Genomic DNA, 17,514 nt, shown 5'->3' on the forward strand with positions numbered 1-17,514 from the left:
CAATGTCCAAAATAGCTTAGGTACGAGTATTAGTTGTTATGTTTTCCGAATTATTTTTCACACTGCACCCACATTCGAGAATTTCTGTTTTGCCCTATGCCCTATGGTTGACTGGTAGAGAATGACTTAAGGCATTAAGTCCGCCATTTGTACTTGTTTTTAATAAAGTTTAAAATAAATAAATAAACTTTCTTTCTGCGTTGCGAAGCCTACTGATCTTAATTTCCTTCACCACAACAGAGTTGTCACGAGTCTCTCAATGTAAAGTTTTTCAAGTAAAAGCATTGCTGTACACTTTACTGAAGATTTCAGTTTGAGACCGAAGATGGATTTATATTATTCGCGCGCAATATGTCACCCTTTGGGCGTGGGACGAGAAACATTTATCACATTCGTACTCGAACTGTCACCCTGTACGAGTTGGTGGAAAGTGGAGATATGACGTAAAACATATCTGCATGATATCTAATGGAAAGCCGGAGAAAACCGGCTCATTTTAGGAAATTAAAGGCAAATTAAAATACAGGGTGTTGCGTTCAGTATGGAATTTCACTAAATTTCACTAAATCGAGAGTGAATAGACATCATTTAGGTAAGCATGATCCATCCTAGACAGCATCGGCACTTACTATCAGGTGAGATTGCGGTCAAATGCTTGCCTTTTTGTAATAAAAAAAAAGAATAAACGAAGGGCAATGATAATAGGAGACTTAACCCTTTGAACACCACGCCTATCCTTGTGTGAATGCAAGAAGATTGATATTGGGCTAACCGCGCGCATCCGTTACTGTCTTTGGCGAAGAGTTAAGAGCTGCCGATTACGATACTAGAATAGTTTCGGAGAAATCATTAATTTTCGCTGAACATACATGGGGGTAGCTCTTATGGTCCTCTTATCTTATCTTTAAAGGCCGTAGCAGGATAAGGAAAGAAAAAAAATGCCCTTCATGATTAAGTAAGTTTTTTCCTATAGTTACTTACATGTAATAGTACAATTGTGCCAAGTTTTGTTGAAAAATTCCAAATGGTTCAGCCGGGAAAAAATAAAATCCGAATTCATGAAATATGACTTTTCACTTTTCAACTATTAAACTTTATCATACCATCTTCTGACACTGTGTAGATGTCTTCTAATTAACGTAATGATTATGGGCAAATTCTCAATATGGGAATAAAGTTTAACGATAGGTACCTATTCATGCTCGGTATAATTTTTATAACCATTTAATAATTATGGTCGAATTACGGCTTTTATGGACATTAGTCCTTATTTGATAACTTTTCCCTTATGGACTACATTGGATGATGTGATAGTGTTATAGATACAATTTAATCATCATCATCTCAGCCGAAAGACGTCCACTGCTGGACAAAGGCCTCCCCCAAGGATTTCCACAACGAACGGTCATTCGCTGCCCTCAACCAACAGTTTCCCGCGACTTTAACCAGATTAGATCGTCGGTACATCTAGTGCCGACCTTCCTACAATTTAATAGATAATAGATATTGTACAACGAGTCCTGCTCCTGCTGATGCAGTAAAGTTAGTCTAGTGCAAATGAACTATCACATTTATTTATATTTTTTACATGTTTAGATCAAAATACTGAGTAAACCGTGATCTAAATATAGGTCAAGGGGCCTCGCGCAAGAACCCCAGCAGGTTAAATACTAGTAAGTATTACATTAATTTTATCGAAAATAAATTTTCATACAAATGGAAAAACCTTATAAAATCACTAGGTGAGAACTGAATGCACTGAGGGTCATGGTCATACTCATTTAGAAGATCCAGTCTTAAGTAACCAATTTTTGACATCTAATGGTAACAAATGGTCCTCCATGTCGCACATTGCCTCTGACCTTGCAAGGGTTCTATTTTTGAAAGATGGTGGTCTGGATAAATAGGTGGCCAAAAAAGACCAGTTAATCATAAGATATTCATTATACAGAGTAAGGTGCATTGGGGTAATTTTAAAAATGGCTAATACTAAATCAGAAGCACTTCATACTTTAGCAACACTTGTGCTACTTACTGCAACACTTATCATGGCATCTTGCTTACTGTTGCTACAATAGAAATTGCTTCTAGCTTAGTTATTAGCAATTTTCAAAATTACCCCATTTTTAAATGTTACTCCAATGCACCTTATAGCGATATTAAATTGCAGGGATATTACATGTATCAATCCCTAATATTTATATTACAAAAAACCGGCCAAGTGCGAGTCGGACTCGCGTTCCAAGGGTTCCGACATTACACAATTTTTAACAGTGTATTTTTTATGTGAAACGTGAGTGAAATGCCTATAAAAACCCGTAGGGGTCGGATCAGAGACTAAGTAATTAAGTCCGACTCACGCTTGACTACACATTTGTAATAAGTTTTCCTGTCATCTACATGTAAAGAACTATATTGTGTATTTTTTTAAAATTTTAGACAGTAGTTTCGTCATTTTTTGCCTATTTTTTTGAATAACTTCTAAACTGTTTATCATAAAATTATTTAAAAAAATATATTTGAGATTTTCACAATGAGCTCTTTTATTTGATATGTAACACGATATAGTTTGAAAAACTTTATTTAAAATTTTCTCATTTACCCCCTAAAGTGGCCCCCATGTCTAAAATTCATTTGTTTACGTTACATGTCCGTCTTTGGGTCACAAACTTAGATAAGTGTACCAAATTTCAACTAAATTGGTCCAGTAGTTTCGGAGAAAATAGCCTGTGACAGACGTACAGACAAACAGATGCAAGAGTGATCCTATAAGCGTTCCATTTTTTCCTTTTAGAATAGAATAGAAATAATTTATTTGTTAGCACACACACACAAATAGAAAAACGAAGTTTGAAGTATGGAACCCTAAAATCAAGTAAGTAGGAATTGGTTACCATTAGCAATTGGCATAAAGCACAAAATAAATGAACTACTTACAATTTTTCAAGCTCCCTCATATTGATCAAGGTAACTTGTAACTGTTAGTAATGATTTAGTTATTCCATTCATTGAAACACATATTACATATTGCACGGCTGAAACAACACTAACAAGTTGATAAGAGGAGAAGATAAGATAAAAAACATAACATCAAACTGACTTGTTTTAGTCACTCGCACGATATGTTTCGGAGAGCCTAGGTCTCCTAATGTTAGTATGTCTCACAACAGTTTAAATTCGAACATCAAACTGTACTGAAATACAGTTTTGGAGTTGGTCTATGGTTTAACAAAATCCAGGCTTCCTTGATTTGAGGTATCATGTATCAACTATGGTGGTTGTAGCATTTTTTTATATTTTGAATATATATTTAAATAAATATTATAGGACATTATTTACACAAATTGACTAAGCTCCACGGTAATCTCAAGAAGGCTGGTGTTGTGGGTACACAGACAACAATATACATAATATTATAAAAATACTTATATACATAGAAAACACCCATGACTCACGAACAAATATCTGTGTTAATCACACAACTAAGTGCCCTTACCGGGATTCGAACCCAGGACCATCGGCTTCATAGGCAGGGTCACTACCCACTTGGCCAGACCGGTCAATGTAAATAACTCTGAGTCAGACCAAGCTCACTTTGCATGTATTAAATATCATCGAATTTTACCAAACTGTTAAATATGTTAAAGGAATTTAGTTTTCCTCCAAATGAGATAAAAACATGAAAGGAACTGATAGCATCCTGTGGCCGGGAAGTGAGTCACCACAAAAAATATATTAGTTTGTTAACTACAACTCATAACAACAGGTGCAAGAAGATGAATTTAGCATACAAAATCTAACACTTTTATAAAAGTACCTAATTACTTAACAAAGTGAACTTAAGTTTCTGTAACATATTATTTATTTTTCGACTTGTTGCTAAGCCTATTCTTAATGGATGATTTAGCATATATAACAAGATTGATGATCTATCATTGCCACGACGTGAAAGACTAAACCTGCTAATGACATCATTCAGGCAAAATGTTTAGAATCTTCTTAAAATTCCACTAATCAAAACAGTTATCTCTTATCTTGAATGAAAATACCGTCTTCGCAACTCAATTTATTACATCAAAATACTGCTTAATAAAAATAATACTCAAAATAAATTCACTTACTTGTGGGTTTTTTTTCTAGCACGGCACAACAAAAAGGGGTTGTTGACACTTTACACCCACTGGCACCAAAAACAGCACAAGGATTGGAAAGGCTTTCGCCCTCTAGCACGGGCTGGCGGCTGCTGCGAGCGTTCGCTGGTGGTCGATCGACACTCAACCCAACTCTGTAAGGTTAGTCAAGAAACGAAATGCGCAATGTTTTTCGACTGCGCATTGACCTTTGTCATAAATGTCATGCGCGTGAATTATCAAAAGTGAATGCAAAAACGCATCAACTGCACCTTGAAGTAATAAACAAAGGTAAGTTTGTGAAGATCTTGTGAGAATTAACGCTCTTTCGTTTTAGGATTGGGAACTCGGTTCCTGTTGCTAAATATTAGCAATTTGTGCACCAAGTGTCACTTGTCAAAATGATTTGACAGTTGAAGCCTTTATCTACTTGTCAAAATGACAAAATATATTGCCAGAATATTTTTGTTTATAAAAAAATTCAAATCCTTAAAGACACTGTTTATTGCTGTTTATATACTGTTTTTGTCAATAATTTGCTTCAAAATGTCAACAAATGACTTGTAAAATATATATTTACAAATAAAAGCTACTGTTTTAATTTTTAATTACAGCGCCATCTAGCAGTATACTTTTCTAATTGATTTGCAGTTTATGGTTGTCGTCGCGGTTTTGCTACTCAACGCTAGATGGCGCTAAAGTAATAATCAATGTGTGCTTTATTTGTAAGGGTTATGAATAAAAATACTTATTTTAGTTTAATAATATATTATAATGATAGCCTACCTACTTATTCGATTCATCAATTATTAAATTACAGTTTTATTTATTAACTCACAAACAGTATATCTATAGTTGGTCAAGCAAATCTTGTCAGTAGAGCAAAGACCTATATAACTGTATAGAAAGGCGGCAAAAAAATGTAGGCGCGATGGATTATCGTCCTATAGAAAATTTGAATTTCGCGCCTTTTTCTACTGTCAAGATTTGCTTGACCAACTATATATATTAATTATTGCTTCTACATATAACTAGCTATGCTAATCTATTAGATTTGTTATAAACTATGAAAACTTTAAAGAACAAGTTTTAAATAGATAACTGGTTGAGGCAAATATTGAAAAATTATTAAATTTCATTAAGAATATAGATAAACATGGAATACATAGAGTGCAGGTACCACATGCATTGGTACCCGCGAGCCCTGCGCCCGTTCCACAGCCATGATATTAGAGCCATTTTTATTATTTTTTATGTAACACCGCCCACATGCAAGGATGTTAATTTCTTCTAATTATTTTTATTTTTACCAGCTTGAGGGGGTGGCACCTAAAATATTTTCTTAGTCAATAAAAATGAGCTTTCAAAATCTAGATACACACACTGAATACGACTATAATAATAATGTTTTTTAACAAATATGGTTCGTTATGCCAATTATTAATCAAGTACCTAAAGAAAAAAACTATTTTTGAAGATCAGTTCCAAATTTTCATTTTTAAACTGAAGCAAACTGAAGCAAAATCAGTCATACTGTAAAATTGGAACAGCGCATTTTGAGAACGGCGTTAATCAATAAGCATAATCATTTCAAAAAGAGGTTCTCTGCTATGATTTTGTAAATGCGTGGTGCATGTCATGTGACATTCTACATTCGTAACAAGCATTTATTAAATGTAAGGTAATTATGAGCTCGCATTTAATGGAAGTTAGAGCGTTTTTCATTTCACATCTGCGTAGTCAAGCCGCGCGGGGGCGCCCGGGCGCCATAGCGGTCACGCACACCACAACAAGCATTATGCCTACACATACGCACACAAATAAATATTATCGGTCCGACAGCTGACGGGGGGCTCCGACATGGCTGAATTTATCGGAAGCGCCTTTCCAATATCGGATGTCGGAAGGCGCCTATGACAAAAACAGCTGCAGGAGAGTGCCATTGGCATTAAGTTCGCCTTTTTTGCGTTATTTATCGTTTTTTAGTAATAATTATATATTAATGGCATAAATAAATACAGAGAAAAACATATCTTACATTTTACTTCCTTCCGACATCCGATATCGGATCCGAAACGCTCTTAGAGCTGCTAGCAGACGACAACTACTAAGGAAGAAGAAGCTTAAACTCTAGTTATTTTGTCTCCGGTTCTGTGTCTCTTCCTTGCGGTTAGCATAGTTGTACTAGAGCCGCTGGCACCAAGTAGGTACCATTCAAAAATATCAAGTAGGATAGCCGATGCAAAATTGCAAAACGTAAGTACCGGCAAGCCACGTCAACTATATAAACGTACGCATTTGAACAATATTTCATAGCCCTTCACCCTATACCTACCTAAGTACCTACCAATATGTCAAAGCGGATAGCGGACTGTATTTCTCGGTAGGTACCTAGGGTTAAAGTAACATCGATAACAGGCATATCGATATTTAATTTTGTCGATCACTCGTTTTTGCCACGAAAAGTTCTGTTTGTTCATATCCAATGGGAGCTCCATTGTTATTTTACATTTTGCGCTAATGATGATATATAATATAACTATAATGAGAATTATACTCTGCTTGTTATATCGTTCATCCCCGTATTTCAATAGGTAGTTCATTTGTTTATGGTAACAAAATATGTATCAATTTCGTTGTATGTATCCAGACTCTTATAATGCATCACAGCACTCCGATTATAGCTAGTTTTCTACACATAGGGTAATATGCAACCCTATCTATAAATAAATTATTGTCGATAGATATAGTGTTTAACTCTTCATCAGTTTGTGCGCTCGCTCGTTGGCGTCCTTCAGAGTGTCCACGTTCGAATCGGCCTGGGAAAAGAACATATTTTTAGTCATGATCGATTTTTATTTCTATAAATAAAATTGATGACTTCGAGAATTGTTTGTTTTTGCTCGACCTGGCAGGGTCACTGCTCCCAGATACATTTTCATTATAAAGAACCGCCATAATAACCTGTCACTTCAGTTGACTATGAAACTATTAGATTGCTATATCACGAAAACATTAGTTATGCCATTTGGTCTACAGAATGTGCCAAGGATATCAGTAGGTAATCAGTAAAATAAGTCATTTATTGCTTTCATAGGTACCTACATAAGGTGGTATCATCCAAAACACGCTCACTTATCATAAAAAAGACCAAAGTTCCTATGTTCACCTCCTGTGTCCATCATCAGATCAGCTCGATGGTACCATTATTGCATTGCATTGTCACCCAACTTACATATGTATGTGAAGTTTCAGCTAAATCGAATAATGGGAAGTGGGTCTAATTTATTATTAAGATTTGATCCGAACATACAATACTTACGAGTACATACATAAATACAAATATTGCAAGATAAATAAAAGTTTGTAAAGTTTATGCCTTACCTTACGCTGGATGCGCTCAATCTGGTTATTCTGGTTGGAGAGTTCGGAGCCAATATCAAGAGCCATGTTCCTCAAATTGCCGATGTTGGTGTTCACCTGCACCATGCACTCCTCCATCTCGTCTTCCAGGGCGTCATTTGTTATCCTGGAAAAATGTTTGATAACCCTCATTGAGGAGTAAATATTTGCAGAGGAAAAACGCTAATAATTAGGAAATGGTCCTATATCTTAAGAATTAATATTAACTGAAAGCACACCAGTCTGTCTCGAAAACCACCAGATGATAAATATCACCTTTGTTAGCCTTTGGCTCAAACGATTTCAACTGATATTTAACAAATTTCTACGTGCCAAGAAGCAGCTATTATCTAAAAGGCCAGTGACTAATGGCAACAAGTAATAATATAATCATTCAACCTTAGTTAAATGGAAAATAAAAAAAATCCTCAGGACATTTCAAGATTTGGCTGCCCTCTTCCTGCCTCTTTTCGCTTTGGCTGTCCTGAGGATTTTTTAGGGGAGACAACTATGTCGCCTGGTTCATTGACCTAGTGAACAAAGGTCTCCGTTTCAGCATGGGCAAAAAGCTTTCGTATGTTCGAATGTTTTCTCAACCAATTCTCGTAAAATTTTATGAGCAGGTTCAATAATTAATTTTGTTTTTGGTTGATTCAGTTTTTGTTTTTTTTTTTAAATGGCTGAGCCATGGGGATTTGCGAGGTCTACAGCTCACAGAGCCACTAGTAACTAGTAATATTTATAGGTTGGCGAGCGTACAGTAGCATTCAAGTGTGTGCCAATTTCAATTTATCGTGGATAACCAGCGGGCAACCTAACGTGGGCGGCGCAGGCTCAGACGGAGATGGCGGGACGACTTTGACGCTTTCCTTAACCATTGGCCGGAAGAAGCGCTAAATCTGGAGTTATGGAGAACCAGGGGAGAGGCCTTTGCCCAGCAGTGGGACACTCAAATAGTCTAAGGCTCAGACTCGCTCAACCTGATGAAGTTAATCATCCTAGCAACGATAGATGAAGATAACTAACCTGCCAATGTATCCGGTCATAGGCCCACAGCCGTTTCGCTCATCGGTCATCACTCGCTGTGGTTGATTGTTGACCACCTTGCTCTCGTTCTTGCCGGTCCACACGTCGTTGTCCGTTTTCTTTTTAGCAGGACCTCTGTAATACGATTGAAATGTTGTTGCGGTTTTTTAACGGGTACTTATTTTTCTTTAGGAAGATAAAATAATAAAGATGTTTATATTTTGACAGAACAGTGTATAATTATACAACTATTGGGAACTTAGATTGGGAAGGACCTCTAGCAATTTTTTAATTCGACGAATTAAACCTCGATAGCGTTTGACAAGAATCATCTGGCAACAATGCCGTCTTCTGACAGTTGTCATTCAGTGTTCATTATATATTCAATGTTTATGTCGGATTGAAAATAAATAAATTAACTTAACATTATTGATATTATATATTCCTACAATAAACTAAATATATACATGGATATTCTATTGTTTCTGCTTCACCTAGTTCTTTAATTTAAAAATTATTTACTAAACACAAAAATAGAAACACTGTATCTAAAAGTACAAAGTGAACATGTAGAAATGTCGGTGAGAGAAAGTTATTGTGACGTTATGTTAAGTAAGTTACATTAAAATATTAACATATTTAAGCCCAATATTGAAAATATCAAACGAGATTTGATATGCTTACGTACTTTTTCCAGGGAAGTGTGCAGAGCCCGCACCACTTTTCCATCTCCTTGAGACTCTTCTCAGCTTGGTGCATGTCGGTATGCACGGTGTTCATCCCCTTCTCGATGTTATCCAGTTGTTCTGTGAGTCAAAACACAATAATTACAATAAGTAAAAATTTGTCTTTAAAAACAGCCAGACCCACTTTTATTTGCCGGTGGCAAATATTCAAGTTTAGGAAGAGAAGCCATAAAATTCCGATTCAGAGATACATAAATGACACAGACAAATAAGTTGGTTACACATTCATTCCGGATCTACACAAGTACCTACACATTTATGTAACAAATATACGATACGACACATCGATCGACAGTAACATCGCATGCACAGGGCAGCAAAACAAAGTGCACTAGCTCAGTCAGTAGTGCAGTCAAGTGCAGAAATCCAAGACGCAACAGTCAATAAAGGCATTTTTTGGGGACTGTTTTATTAGACTTTACACTTGTCTTATTCTATTAGACTTGTCTTGGTTCTTTGCCCTCTGGAAGATGCGAAGATTGAGTGAAGCGGCCCTAGCACCTGCTGGGAAATCGCGCTAGGGACAAGAAGAGAAGAAGAAGGCTACGTCTGACACACATGTCGCGGTCAAATTTGGTCCGGGTTCAATCTAAAGTTCGAAAATCTGAGCTAAAGTTAAGTCAAAATATATACAACGTGGTCTGTGAGTGATAAGAAGTGAGCAAGTTCTTTTGGATTTTGAACTCCAGATAATTTACAGAGTCTGTATGCCCAAGGTTAAATGGGAAACAGGGGACACCATTTTTTGCGTTAACTCGGATGTTAATTGACATAATTTATAATGGATTACTAATGGAATCACCGCGGCGTCTGTCTGTACGTCTGTCACAGAGGTTTATCGCAATGGTCGCTTTTGTTTGATTAGAGCTTGCGCCACATCCGGGGTCACTAGGGCTAGATTATCCATCAAATAAATAAAGGCTGTGTCCAGCGCTGCCCATGGGCCCTGCAGCCCTAACTATCTAACGGTAGCGGACCTTCGGCCTTCGAGACTGGAGGAATCTATTTGGTTTAATTCGGCCCTATGTGTGCCACATTAGTTCAAGGAGCGGCAGCGGGTGATACATGCCAACGTTCTACGTACTCCAATTAAGTGCCAGTTGCATAGTAAGCTAAGAAACTCAGGTATTGTCCAAAGATGTAAGCCATTCATACACGGACACACATATATCGGAAAAATAAAGAGCATATGGTCGATGCGCTTGCCAAACCTGATTTGTGCTAAGTTTGATTATCATGAAATGGGAACTGTGAATAAAGCCGTTTAGATAGCAAAACTAATCACGTGCATTGACTGAAACTAGCTTTTAAAATGGAATCGATAATTTACGTGCTGAAATTTTTGGTAAGGTTAAGCTACCGTGGAGTGAATATAAATAAATAAAATATGTTTAATAAAGTTTTCGGTTATAACCACACAGTTTATAAGGTGTATAACATGTATTAGAATTTTGGAATATATAAATCCGTAAAACTCAAAAATTGGTCTGGAAATATTTTTTGGCGGTTGTTTTATTTAGTATATTGCATGCTTTTCGTAGTGTTGTTTAATTTTCAATTTTATGTTTTAACATAACAGTGATTATATACATATATTTGTCCTATAAATTTACACGAAACAGAATTGGCAAACGCATCAGCGACTCAACTCAAGGATGCCAACATCTTTGTAAGGATTGACGTAAACTAACGGATTTATATGCAGAATGCAGTAGGTACCCTTTTAGTCTTCCTCATGCCTCTTTGTCAGCTAACCCTACGACGTTTTAACAGGCGGTTAATTTAAGTTTATCATTAAATAAATAACATTAACTTTACAAAGGTAAATAAAAGAATGGTTCTTACCTCCCTGGTCGTCGAGAGCGACGAGGCATTTTATGCCCGCTTCCTTGCTCTAGCAGCGTTAAAAGAAGGTAAGTGTTAGGTTTTGGTAATTGTGGTAACGTATTTATGTCATGTTGGATGGCTCTGCATTCCCGTGACAGTCCGGGGTTCATTTAACGAGAACAATGATTTTTATTTTACTGAAATCGGAATCTACATTACTTTAAAGTTGGTGATAGTAGAGTTTGTGCTTTTTGGATGCATTCATGTCTATATAATGTCTATAATAGATATATTTGCGTATCTAGTATGTCAATAAGGCTGAGACATATGTGCTTCTCTTGTCAACTTTGGTTTAATGCCCATATATTTTTCGTTATTTATAATACATATTTTGTAAAAAAGAGTCAACTTGAAAACTAAGCACAGTATAAAATAACAAAATATAATTTTCCTCGTTGAATTCACACCGCAATTTCGCGAAGAATGTAGAGCATACTTGAGGGGATGTTTGTTTATTATGTAGAGTCAAAGTAGACGGTTGAAAAAGTGTGTAGAGTTACCTCTTCGGTGAGCGCCAACAGGCGGCGGGTGGTTTCCAACGACTGAAACAGTAGAGCGTGTAAGTAAATAAGCAACAAGCTAAAATCGTGGTGAAAAAATGGGTAAAAATAACAAGAGGGGTAAACATTTTGGGTACCGTAAAACACCCAACTTTAGTCCAGTCTTTCAGCTGTGTCTATTGTTTGAAATTTGTAGTTTTAGAGCAAAGAGTTTTTATAAATGGAAGAAATATTAATATTGATATTTAATTAAGTAGGTACAGCCAAGGAATTAAATTTCCTACCCATTTTGTACTTTGTCACTGTGACAAGGTACGAAATGTGTCGGATGTACCTATTGAAGTTATGCACCATACTTGCAGCAAAGAGAATGTATATTATAAAGGGGTACTGTCATAGTAAATTTTGTAAATAAATTTACTACCATCTAGCGATACACGATTAAAGCTAAAATAAAAATATCAAAAAATGTAGGTATATACTTATATAAATATGGATAAATGATTTTTCTATTTGTATTTATTATTTTAATGTGATTTTGACCCATGTTCTTACACTTATATGTGTTAAAATTGTTAGATAACAAACGAAACCGTCAACGCCATCCAAACGAGAATAGGCCAAAGGTTGGTATTGCCACCAATACCAACCAATAGCGCCATCTGTGCGAGAATCGCATTTTCTTGATTTCCGAGGCACGTTTCTTCCTTAGACTTTATTCATCTTATACGGAGTTATATAGGTGTTTGGTTGCAGTATTGGACTATAACCTAGTTGGGTAGTTTTACGGTACCTAACAGATTTCAGCTTGAGATTTCAGATCAGCGATCACGATAAAATTAGAAGTGAGCTTTATTTAAAAAACATAAATTGATATACCAAGTAACATGTATATAGGTATATAGTTACGGTTACGAACTATGCACAAAAATATCAAACACTTGAATCAGCTTTTCATTTTAATTATAGAACCAATAAAGTTGGTGACTGCACCTACAAAACAATGACCTATTCTAGTCATATTGATAGTCTCTTAGATTTACAAATCATAACAATAAGCATCGATACTGGTCCAGGAAAAACAAAAAAAGTAGTTCCATAAACGCCATGCCAGGATAAGCTAAGTGAGTCTGCCCCCAGCGAGTTTTGACTTGTAATTTTTTTATTGATTTGTCTTTCTATTAGTATCGAGTATGCCAAATTTCAGCTTCCCAAACTTTATAGTTAAATAAAAAATAAAAAAACTAAATATGATCTTTCTTCAATTTTTTTTTTCTAGCTAGCCGATTTTGACGTGCGTCACGTATATTGTACATGTAGTAAGGACAATTACATGATATTAATTTTGTGATATATTGCCATACAAAAACTTTAAATAAAAATATTTTTTCACGTTTTTTTTAATAAAATAAATTTTAAAATAAAATTTTATAAATACATTTAATTTAATTTTTTCACATTTTTTTTAAATTTTTGTCAGTGGCCAGTGTTCATGACGAACGTGCACGATTATCTAAAGAGTTTGTAAACGATTAGTTTTAACGAGCGGATATGCGAGTAAATGTATAGTGATGTATTCAATTTAAAAAAAAACACCTTGTTATACCACAGATAAAATACGGTAATTATATTCATTTGATAGCTTATTAAAGAGGCCTACTTTGTTAAAAAATCTGGAGGTGTCGCTGGCGTGATAATACTTAAAAAAAAAAGTTTTTTTTTTTAAAGTTTTTGTATGGCAATATGTCACAAAATTAATATCATGTAATTGTCCTTACTACATGTACGCACATACATACATGCGGGTACCTATAGTGAATTAAACAATTACCTATCTAAATCAAATAAATAGAAACCATATAGAAACATATACAAGTCAATTCACAAGAGCTGGCACGAATCGAACGAATGAGTGAATGAAAATATACCTAAAGTTCCGTTCATTCCATTCGTCCCAGCTTTCGTGAAACGACCTGTAACTTGTAGAAAATCGAAGCAAAACCTTGTCTAAATACCTTCCATCGCCGTGGAAACATTTATACCTAAGTATCATTAAATTTTCCTAACTTGGCACGCATCCAAATACTCCAAATAACTCCCAAGAGTCCCAAGCATTGGAAAATCGCAAAACGTAGATACATAAGCTTCTGTGAAAAATCAATTTCATGGTTTCACATGAAAGATAATTGTCTTTTAATGATTTTTGAGTGGACATGACACTTGTTTACGTTGTTTGTTATGCGCAGTGCCGCAAGGTCGGGTCGCTGCACATGCGTTCAGGGGGCCAATCCGAACGTACATTTTGATATCTATAGTGCGACATGAATAGTAGATATAAAATGATATAGAAATAAAATGGAACCAAATGGAACTAAAAAAATTCCTTTTACGTCAAAGATGTGACAGTTACGTAGGAAGTGGCGCCCTCATTCATTTTCTACAATTTCTTGTCGGACTATAAATAATGTCATATTTAGGGTTCCGTACCCAAAGGGTAAAACGGGACCCTATTACTAAGACTCCGCTGTCCGTCCGTCTGTCTGTCCGTCTGTCACCAGGCTGTATCTCATGAACCGTGGTAGCTAGACAGTTGAAATTTTTACAGATTATGTACTTCTGTTGCCGCTATATCAGCAAATACTAAAAACAGAATAAAATAAATATTTAAGTGGGGCTCCCGTACAGCAAACGTGATTTTTTTGCCGTTTTTTGCGTAATGGTAGGGAGCCCTTCGTGCGCAAATCCGACTCGCACTTGGCCTGTTTTTTATTTGCGCGTACATTTCGCTTGTATAATTTTTTCGTGCATCTTCTGACGCAAGCGAGACTCACAGGCGAATATTAACTCAATAACACCATTTGGATTATCAAAAGGTAAATTCGAATTGACCTCCAGTAACCGTCTGACCTTGTTAGCGACATCTCTGGATTTGCCTTGTATTTGTTCGAGCTCGGTGCCTTGTCCTACGCCTTCCACGGCTGCCATTCTGAAAAATAAAACAATGTAAAGGCGCGTTTGCACGCGTGTCACTTGTCAAAAAAACCAAACATATTTTTACGTATAGCCGGTCAAACATGTTTGTCAGTAGAAAAAGGCGCGAAATTAAAATTTTCTGCGGGACGATTACCCTTCGCGCCTACATTTTTTAAATTTGCCGCTTTTTTCTACTGACGGAAATGGCTTCACAGACTATAGGAACAGTTGGGTAGCGAAATAAAATTATTGTATGCCAGTTATAAAAACGCTCAATGAATGAAGTTTTTAAATTTTCTTGTGTTGATTGGGATTTTTATGACGCAAATTGATACTTGCTGTCTGTTTACCATTTAAAAGTTCCGTATTTGATAGTGTTAGAGTAGCTATAAACGAACTACAAAGAACTGTGTACTAGCTATATGAACTAGCTATTATAGGTAGGGTATGTAAATGAGCTCCATGGGCCTAAAAGGTCAAGGTAGACTTAGCACGAAAACTCAAGTGGGGCATGTATCGATCTAACATAAACTAACTTTTTCTTTATCTATGCCGATTATGAATCCTTATGAAGAAATTAATGTATAAAAATCGATCATTAAGTGTTTTTATGAAACTGCGAACGTTTGCTTATAATGAGACTATTTGCGCAACGCTTTTAAATGACTATTATTTTATGACTTACTTTTGTTTTAAGTGTAGGTTCGGGGTAGACGGCGAAGGGTCAGTTGCTTTAATAGATCACAGATATCCTTAGTAAAGGAATAGTTGCACTAATACGCAGAACAACAATGAACTTAGTGACAGGACCGTTTTACCGCAGTACGGCACAGTCGACTAGCTACCTGCTACGGATGAAACTGAACGGAGCATGCGCAGTGTAAACGAGCCCTGGAAAACCATGCGCGGTCATATATTTGATGTATTGGACTGGACAGTGAAATTTTTCTAAGAAGTAGGTATTATATAGCTCTTTTTTTTGTCGTATATATTTTAGCGTTGCAGATTTGTTAAAAGAAAATACAATACCTAGTCCATATTTTTAATGTCATGTCGATAAATAAGTTTTTTGTAAGTATTTTTAGTATTTTAATAATCATGAACGAGATTTCTACTCGTTGATAGATGGCGTGATTGCGTCATTAATTTGACTAAGAACGTACTCTAAATACAAACTGACTTTACTTGAATTTGTCCCAAAAATCTATTACCTACTAAAAATCAGTTATCCATATTTTAATACATGTTATCGTATTTTTATAAATCTTCATTTTTAGTTTTAAAGTGTGTCGATAGATGGTAGTGAATTTACTGTGGTTACAAAATTACTATGACAGTACCGCTCTATCCTATTATATCCTCTTTGCTACTAAGTAATTTACTGATCTTCAGTTTATACTGCCTACTGCCTTCTAAAAATCGTCGAAAGTGCAAAAATAAATAAAAGTTACGTACCTACCTCGTACCAGGTATGGTGTATCGTATAGATAGTAGATAGGTGAATCGCCGAATATTAGAGGTATTCCAACCTGTTCGTGAGGTCTACAGCTCACAGAGCCATTTGTTAGAACGGGACGATAATAGCGCGATTAGTATCGTAGGTACCAAGACAACTCGACATTTTAAATGACAAACTGTGTGTCGTCGTTACTGTCAAATCTTATACCTTTAAACGAGCAATTCTTGTATATATATATATATATATATATATTTCGGTGATCTCAGGAACGCCTCTAACGATTTCGATGAAATTTGCTATATGGGGGTTTTCGGGGGCGAAAAATCGGTCTAGCTAGGTTTTATCTCTGGGAAAACGCGCATTTTTGAGTTTTTATATGTTTTCCGAGCAAAGCTCGGTCTCCCAGAAGTCCCAGATGTTTTCTATAAAATACGATGTTTGTAATGAAACTTTGTTCTGTTCAATTCGGTGCAAATTTAGCTTACGCGGACGCTATAATATTGTAAGAGGAACTGTCTGAGGGCCTACACACAATTAGACGTTACGACGACGTGCCGTGGCACGTTGCGGCGTCGTGTAACGTTGCGACGTCGTGACGTGCAAATCTACGGCGTGTAACGTAACAAATCACGTCACGGCGTCGTGCCGTGGCACGTTGCCGCAACATGCAAAAAAACTGAAACAAATGAGTTTTATGTCGTAAGTGAAGAATGAGTTCTTGCCAGGTACTTATATCGTACTTAGTCATAGTTTACTCGTTTGATTTTTTGGACATTATTAACTGATTATTATTATTCACAACGATATAGCTACCTAGACTTAACATGAAAATGAAATGCATGAAAGCAATCTCCTGAGGATGCCTCGTAGAGAGGCGAAACACGTGTCGAGTGTCGAGTATTGTTCTTTTGGTGGTGGATAGTTATATTTATTTGCGTATTTATTTTTAGGGTGGGAACATTAATTGCATGCAAAAAATACGCAAGTAAGTATAACGGGTTAGCACTGATTGACTAGCACGTTATCTTTTCGCGGATTAGCAAAGTAATATTTTGGTATTAATTTGCATGTTGTTACTCTAATCGGTGGTCTGTCTCGCTCTTCTCCAATATGGCGCCTTGATTGTAAGATCGTTTTAATAGTGTTCCAATAAGTAATACAGCATTAATTAATTGCGTGTTATTCCAAGAGACTACACTGACTAGACGTAGACGCCGACGCTCAAAAGACGCTAGTGTGGCTTGGCTCTTAAACCACCCTGGCAGGATCGCCATGTGGTGCGGGAAGTTGGAGGCGCAATTAAACAAGTGAATGCAGATTAAAGACTAAAGTTTTATTCAATAACCACGTAATTTATAGCTACAAAACAGCAAGGTTGCATTATTACTTAC

The 17,514-nt window shown here is 36.1% G+C and overlaps 2 protein-coding genes across 6 annotated transcripts in view; both read right to left on the bottom strand.

Annotated features, from left to right (window-relative positions):
- The window catches only part of LOC134748317 (synaptosomal-associated protein 25-like), a 46,185-nt gene extending 41,660 nt beyond the window's left edge, over positions 1–4,525 (bottom strand). For 2 of the 5 annotated variants that reach the window (XM_063683077.1, XM_063683076.1), the window contains exon 1: positions 2,938–3,034. In XM_063683077.1, the coding sequence (XP_063539147.1) occupies positions 2,938–2,957 (20 nt within the window). In that variant the 5' untranslated portion in view covers positions 2,958–3,034. Of the gene's footprint in view, positions 1–2,937; positions 3,035–4,121 lie in introns of those variants that run through there. The other 3 variants (XM_063683079.1, XM_063683078.1, XM_063683075.1) reach the window with 3 other exon arrangements.
- A 2,165-nt stretch (positions 4,526–6,690) lies between these two features.
- On the bottom strand, positions 6,691–14,698 carry LOC134748318 (synaptosomal-associated protein 25-like). Its single transcript, XM_063683080.1, has 7 exons — positions 14,599–14,698; positions 11,692–11,733; positions 11,150–11,198; positions 9,247–9,364; positions 8,559–8,693; positions 7,515–7,659; positions 6,691–6,949 (listed from the first exon to the last, which is right to left on the bottom strand). Exons 1-7 carry the CDS (start codon positions 14,674–14,676, stop codon positions 6,884–6,886), a joined length of 633 nt encoding a protein of 210 aa, XP_063539150.1. The 5' UTR covers positions 14,677–14,698; the 3' UTR covers positions 6,691–6,883.
- Positions 14,699–17,514: the final 2,816 nt, after the last annotated feature.

The sequence above is a fragment of the Cydia strobilella genome, chromosome 16 (genome assembly GCF_947568885.1).
Source record: "Cydia strobilella chromosome 16, ilCydStro3.1, whole genome shotgun sequence".
NCBI classification, from domain to species: Eukaryota; Metazoa; Arthropoda; class Insecta; order Lepidoptera; family Tortricidae; genus Cydia; species Cydia strobilella.

Bases quoted from the DNA above. Each gene is read 5' to 3' on its own strand.
- LOC134748318 (XM_063683080.1), bottom strand. From the start codon at position 14,676: ATGGCAGCCGTGGAAGGCGTAGGACAAGGCACCGAGCTCGAACAAATA. The intron at 7,660-8,558 runs GTTAGTTATCTT...ACATTTTTCCAG, and splicing joins ATGACCGGATACATTGGCAG to GATAACAAATGACGCCCTGG. The intron at 6,950-7,514 runs GTAAGGCATAAA...TTCTTTTCCCAG, and splicing joins TTGAGCGCATCCAGCGTAAG to GCCGATTCGAACGTGGACAC.